General features: G+C 51.9%; 1 protein-coding gene across 2 annotated transcripts; it reads left to right on the top strand.

The window, feature by feature from the left end:
• The first annotated feature begins 1111 nt into the window (after positions 1-1111).
• ATP5MC1 (ATP synthase membrane subunit c locus 1) lies at positions 1112-4028 on the top strand. Of its 2 annotated transcripts, none has more exons than XM_055131968.1 (5): positions 1112-1203; positions 1794-1842; positions 2778-2855; positions 3232-3416; positions 3811-4028. In XM_055131968.1, exons 2-5 carry the CDS (start codon positions 1804-1806, stop codon positions 3923-3925), a joined length of 417 nt encoding a protein of 138 aa, XP_054987943.1. In that variant the 5' UTR covers positions 1112-1203; positions 1794-1803; the 3' UTR covers positions 3926-4028. The 2 variants fall into 2 exon arrangements, with proteins under 2 accessions (XP_054987943.1, XP_054987944.1); XM_055131969.1 differs by having other exon boundaries at positions 1180-1272.
• The last annotated feature ends 2521 nt before the right edge of the window (positions 4029-6549 follow it).

Genomic DNA, 6549 nt, shown 5'->3' with positions numbered 1-6549 from the left:
ATCCTATGTGGAGCCGGAGGAACCAGGGGGGTCCGCGTGCAAGGCTTAGCGCCCCACCCGCTGTACTGTCTCTCTAGTCCCTGCATTGGTTATTTCCGTAGTACAGTCTGTCCTACCTTGAGCTCGCTTTCCTATTGGGTATCATTTTATTGCTATTTTAAACGATATCTATCTATATTTTTTTTTTTTGTCACACCTGGCGATGCTCAGGGGTCACTCCTGGCTCTGCTCTCAGGAATCACCCCGGCGGTGCACAGGGGACCATATGGGATGCTGGGAATCGAACCCGGGTCAGCCGCGTGCAAGGCAAATGCCCTCCACGCTGTGCTATTGCTCCAGCCTCTGTTTTCAACAATATTAAAGGAAAAAAAAATTTGTAACCCCTTCCGTGGGAAAATGGTTCAAAGGGCTAGTGCGCATGCTTTGCATGCGGAAGGCCGAAGTGGGACCCCACCCCACCCGCGCCGCATGGCAGTCTCCCCACGCCCCAGCCTCCCAGCACCCTGAGGGGCGACTCCAGCGCAGCCTGCAGGGAGTAGACGCTAAGCACCTCCTAAAAACCTGGTTGCTAGTTCCTGATCGCTAACTATTGGCGATTTCGTTCACAAGAGAAGTTTCAAGAGCAGGGCTGGCTTTTACCCTCCCAGAGGGAGGAAGACTGCCACAAATTCTACGGCGGGAAAGCACTGCAAAGGCGTTGGCTCTCCCAGCCTGAGAAGGAACGTCTCGCGGGATCTCAGCTGTCCTTGGACGTTGGGCCCGACTACAAATCCCAGAATGCAACGCGCCAGAAGGCCCGAGCGCCCGAATGAAGGCTTAGGTCCAAGGTCATGTGTCTGTACGTAAGGCGTCCGGTCATCTCTCCCACGCCTGTTTCTGCGCTTCCACCTTGGTCGCCATTTTGTGCGGGAGGTTATGGAACCGCCGCGTCCCGCCGACTCTATGGTCGAGTCTTTCAAGGATTGACCAATCGGGAGCCAGACTTTGGAGACAAGCCCCGCCTTCGTCCGCAGGGAGGCGGGAGCTGCCACGAAGCTCTAGTGGAGAGCTGGAGGAAGAAGCCGCGGACAACCAATGAGAAAGGAGGACCAGAGGACGTTAACCAATAGGGGCGCGGAGGTATTGCGGCCAATGAGAGTGAGGGTACCCCGGGACACGTGGGTAGGGGAGCTGATCGCTGGGACCTACAGCTAAAGCTAGGAGGTGAGTCAGTCACCTTGAGCAGGGCAGCGCTGTGGTCGGAGCAGGGGCAGCTGGGCAGTGGGAGCGCAGGTGACTTGGGGCCGGCTGCTAGCAATGGGCCGGGGTTTGGGCTGGACTGGGTAGAGAGGTTTTTTTCCTCTCGGCCGGGAGAGGCGGTGGGTTTCCGTAGTCTTAACAAGCAATGTTCATTTCCAACGGTAATGAACGATTAACCGACCTGGCAGAGGCGGGCGGTGGACAGCTGTGTGAAATGGGCAGCTCCTTGCACAGCACTTGCCCAGTATCTGTCTGCAGCCCTCCCGGGAAATCATCCTCTTTGGCAACATTTCCCTCCTGGGACTGGGCCTCCTTCCTTTACTTCCGATCTCCGTGACCTTTTCTTTGCAAACGCGTCGCGCTGGAAAGTGGTGAACCAGGAATTCGCTCTGCCCCTCTGACCTCTAATACCTTCCTCCGCTGGGGGCACGATGGGAGGAAGACGGTGGTCCAGGGAGGACGGGCGGGGTAAAGGGGACGACTGAAGGTCGTCACTGTAAGCAAACGACTAAGCTGTCAGTGGTTGAAAAAAATATTTTTTCTCCCCTCTATAGACCGAAAAAAATGCAGACCACCGGGACACTGCTCGTTACTCCGGCTCTGGTAAGCTGCGACTCTGGCTGCTTTTAAAATGCCGGGTGTGGGACCTATCCGTGATTAATGAATGAATAGAGGGAAGCTTGACATCCTACTGATACTGGCTCTTTGGGGAGGACGCAGGATGAGATACAGTTAGCCCCTATTTATTTGACCCTGTAAACCAAACTATCTTGGCTTGGGAATGTCGTCAGCGTCCGGATCTGACCTTTACCCACAGCGTCTGACTTGGCCATGGCCAAAGAGCCCACTAAAGCAGCGATTCTCCATCTTGGCTGCACTTTGGAATCATGTGGGGAGTTTTTAAAAATGGTGATGCCTCAGCTGCACCCTGGACCCAGTTCATTAGACTGGGAATGGGCAGAACCCATGCATCCGTAGTGCTTAGAACTCCCGAGTATTCCCAGTGCTCTGCTGAGCGTGAGAAGCTCAACATTCCATTCCTGAAAAACTTCAAGGACGGGGTGCCAAGGTGCTGGCTGTCAAGAGTCTGGCCTTGTCATTTTCGTTCAGGCTGCATGGCCCTAAGCACTTTTTTATTTAAACAGTGTTTCCACGTCTAATTCCTTCTGCAACTTGAGTACAAATACGCCCCGTACCTGCTAGAATACAAGGGAGATCCTCGTTCTATCCTGGAATACGATTAGGGCCGGGCCTAAACTAGTGAACTTTGGTACCCCGGTTTTAATGGGAAGTTTGCCACTGCAGACTCTGCCAGGGTCTTGGGACAGCTCTTGGTGGGGCAGGCCTCTCTGGTAAAAGCAGGAATCTGTCACTTGACTGTGAGATGCATTGGGCTTTTCCCTTTTAAAGTATTTACAATTTTTTTTACAAGGCTTAGAAGTGTTATAGGGTTTGTTTTTTGTTGTTTTGTTGTGTTTTTTTTCTTATTTCTGATTAAAATATGTGGTGGGGTCGTTGTGTCTTTCTGCTTTTTACAGATCCGCTGTTGTACCAGGGGGCTAATCAGGCCCGTGTCTGCCTCCTTCCTGAACAGGCCTGAGATCCTATCTAAAGAGGTAAGGGGACATGGGCCATTTGTGACTTTCCCCCGAACAGGTGTCCTTCAGGTTAGGAAAGTTGCCTTTAGGCCAGTGGGGGAGGAAAATTAGGAAATCCTGTTTTCGTGGTTTTAAGTTCGTCAAGTTGAGCGTTCTGAGACGCTTGTCCACAAGTGAGGCTTCCCTGACCCACTCAGTTGCCCTTGCTGCCACTGGAGCCAAACCCTAAGACTAAGTCCCGGATACTGCACAGTCCTAGCCCTCCGTCATCTGGGCATCCTGCCAGCAGTTTCAGCGCTCAGGTGGGTGGGGTGAAGGTGGAGCCAGCCGGCTCTCTGTGTGCCCTGCTCTCTCCTTGCTCTCACTCCTGTTCTTTGCTCTTGCCCTCTCCCAGCCGCAGCCTTCGTACAGCAGCTCCCCGCTCCAGGTGGCCAGGCGGGAGTTCCAGACCAGCGTGGTCTCCCGGGACATCGACACAGCAGCCAAGTTTATTGGTGCTGGGGCCGCCACGGTGGGTGTGGCTGGCTCAGGGGCTGGCATTGGGACCGTGTTTGGCAGCTTGATCATTGGTTATGCCAGGTAAGTTTGGGGGTAGCCTCGAGCACCTGCCGCTGCAGTCCACTTTGGGGTGGGGGGAGGCAGGGAGAGAATCAGCAGGAGAGGCTCCCTTTAGACTTGGAGTTGATTTCATTGACCTCCTGTTCCCCGCCCCTACCCCCCCCTTAACCCTCCTACCCTACCCCCACCACCTCCCCCCCCCCCCCCCGTAGTGATCTCTGAATCAGAACCATGTTTTCAACCTGGTTCACTTAAACTTGCCTCATTAGTTACTCAGTGTGCCCGTCCAGGCCCCCAGATAGGCCGGGCCCTCGCTATCCAGCTTTCCCCTCCACCTAACCTTCCTGCCCTCCACCGCCCACGCCCTCAGCCCCTTCCCCTTCCTTGGACTGGCATCGATCTCTGTCCTTGGCAGGAACCCGTCTCTCAAGCAGCAGCTCTTCTCCTATGCCATCCTGGGCTTTGCCCTGTCTGAGGCCATGGGGCTCTTCTGTTTGATGGTCGCCTTCCTCATCCTCTTCGCCATGTGAGGCTCCGTGGGGGTCACCTACCCATCCCTGCTGCTTCGACTCCAGGCCACACCCAGTACTGGAGTGTACTGAGCTTTACCATTAAACACAACGTTTCTCTAAACCCATAAGCCTGCGCCTCTGTCCTTTGGCCCTGGGAGGGCCTTGGTGGAAAGGTGGGACAAGGGAAATTGATGGGTCAGACATTGGTGCCAAGAACCTTCCAAGGCTAAGAAGCTGCATTGCCGTGAATTAATGCACATCTTTTTAAGGGCCTACCCTTGGCTCTGTACTCAGGAATCACTCCTGGCGGTCCTCACGCGCCATATAGGATACCCGGGATTGAACTCAGATTGGCTGTGTGTAGGCAAGCACCTTGCTCACTGTACTATCTCTCTGGCCCAATGTGCAATATTTTTGAAGAGCTTACTTTCACTAAGTTCTGTACCAAAGATATACAAAATTAGAAGTACTGTCATACTGTCACCTATTTTGCAAATGAGGGAACTGAGAGGCCCAGGATGGCAAAATTACGTGTCCAGCAGAATAGCTGACAGAGATGGGGATTGCCCTCGGGCCAGCCTCAGTCTTTCATTGCCACCCCATCCCAACTGCTTTTATTTTGACCACACAATGATTTGGCTTCCCTGGGGGGGAAGTAATCCACAGCAGGCAAGAGGTGGACAGAGACCTCCAGCTACCTGCATTTGGTTTCATTATACTTCATTCTCAGCCTCTTCAGGAGTGCCTAAATGCTCTTGAATAAAGCAGATGAGGAACATAGTTCCTGTGCTTAGGAATTTACAGTCTGTCTTTTGTTAGAGATGAAATGGGCATTTTCTTTTTCTTTTTTTTTGGAGGGGGGTTTTTTGGGTCACACCTGGCGATGCACAGGGGTTACTCCTGGCTCATGCACTCAGGAATTAACTCCTGGCGGTGCTCAGAGGACCATATGGGATGCTGGGATTCGAGCCTGGGTCAGCCATGTGCAAGGCAAACGCCCTACCCACTGTGCTATCGCTCCAGCCCCCAAAATGGGCATTTTCTTTTTTTTTCTTTTTTGGGTCACACCTGGCAATGCACAGGGTTACTCCTGGCTCTGTACTCAGGAATGACCCCTGGCAGTCCTCAAAGGACCATATGGGATGCTGGGAATTGAACCCGGGTCAGCCGCTTGTATGACAAATAGTATAGCCCTACCTGCTATACTATTGCTCCAGCCCCAAAATGGGGATTTTTCTGATGGAGAAGCTACTCATGAAATGCTTAGAGAATTTGGGGCTGGAGCGATAGCACAGCGGATAGGGCGTTTGCCTTGCACGCGGCCGACCCAGGTTCAAATCCCAGCATCCCATATGGTCCCCTGAGCACGGCCAGGAGTAATTCCTGAGTGCAGAGCCAGGAGTAACCCCTGTGCATCGCCAGGTGTGACCCAAAAAAGCAAAAAAAAAAAAGAAATGCTTAGAGAATTTTGTGCAGTATTTCAGGTGCTGCACTTGCTAAAGTGGGACTAATAAGGCAGGCAAGAGAAAGCAGAGCTGAAGTACCCTGCAGGACCAATGCATGGATGGAATTCGTGCATAACTGCACAGGCACTGATAAACAGGGTCTCAAACTAGACATTTTCAGAAAGTACTTTTGTTTATTTTTTGGGCCACACCTGGCAGTGCTCAGGGATCACTCCTGGCAGACTCAGGGGCTATATAGGCATATAAGGTGCTAGGGATCAACCCCAGGTTATCCAACCCCTAAAAAAATAACCTAAGTGGGATTTTCTGTAGGCCTTATACCTCCACTTACTGAAAAAGTTCTATGAGGTAATGTCAAGAATTTTGTTTGGTTTGTTTTGGGGCCATACCTGTCGATACTCAGGTTACTCCTGGCTCAACACTCAGAAATTACTTCTGGTGGGCTCAGGGTCTATTAAGGAATTCTGGGAATTGAACCTGGGACCATGTGCAAGGCATCTCTCTGGCCCCACAAGAACATTTCTTAATTACAAACACAGCTAAAAGGCAGCAAGCAAAGCAGGCTAAAACACCAAAGAAATGTGAGTTATTAAGAATGAATTCAGGGCTGGAGTGATAGCACAGCGGGTAGGGCGTTTGCCTTGCACGCGGCCTACCCGGGTTCGATTCCCAGCATCCCATATGGTCCCCTGAGCACCTCCAGGGGTAATTCCTGAGTGCAGAGCCAGGAGTAACCCCTGTGCATTGTCGGGTGTGACCCAAAAAGCAAAAAAATTAAAATTAAGATTTAAAAAAAAGGATGAATTCAAGGGGGCTGGAGCGATAGCACAGCAGGTAGGTCGTTTGCCTTGCAAGCGACCGACCCGACTTCAAATCCCAGCATCCCATATGGTCCCCTGAGCACTGCCAGTAGTAATTCCTAAGTTAAGAGCCAGGAGTAACCCCTGTGCATCACCAGATGTGACCCAAAAAGCAAAAAAAAAAAAAAAAAAAATGAATTTAGGAGCGACAGTACAGTAGGTAGGGCACTTACCTTGCACTCGGCCAACCTGGGTTCGATCCCTGGCATTTCATATGGTCTCCCAAGCACTGCCAGGAATTGCAAAGCTAGGAGTAACCCCTGAGCATTGCCAGGTGTGACCCGAAAACACTGAAAAAAAAAGAATTCAAGATGGT

This window comes from Sorex araneus, chromosome 3, assembly GCF_027595985.1.
Source record: "Sorex araneus isolate mSorAra2 chromosome 3, mSorAra2.pri, whole genome shotgun sequence".
Lineage (NCBI taxonomy): Eukaryota > Metazoa > Chordata > Mammalia > Eulipotyphla > Soricidae > Sorex > Sorex araneus.
The sequence above is the reverse complement of the archived record's forward strand: the minus strand, read 5'-3'. Positions and strand labels throughout refer to the sequence as shown.

Coding starts and splice junctions, on each gene's coding strand:
- ATP5MC1 (XM_055131968.1), top strand. CDS start 1,804: ATGCAGACCACCGGGACACTGCTCGTTACTCCGGCTCTG. Junction 2,856..3,231: donor CTGAGATCCTATCTAAAGAG/GTAAGGGGACAT, acceptor GCCCTCTCCCAG/CCGCAGCCTTCGTACAGCAG. Junction 3,417..3,810: donor TTGATCATTGGTTATGCCAG/GTAAGTTTGGGG, acceptor TGTCCTTGGCAG/GAACCCGTCTCTCAAGCAGC.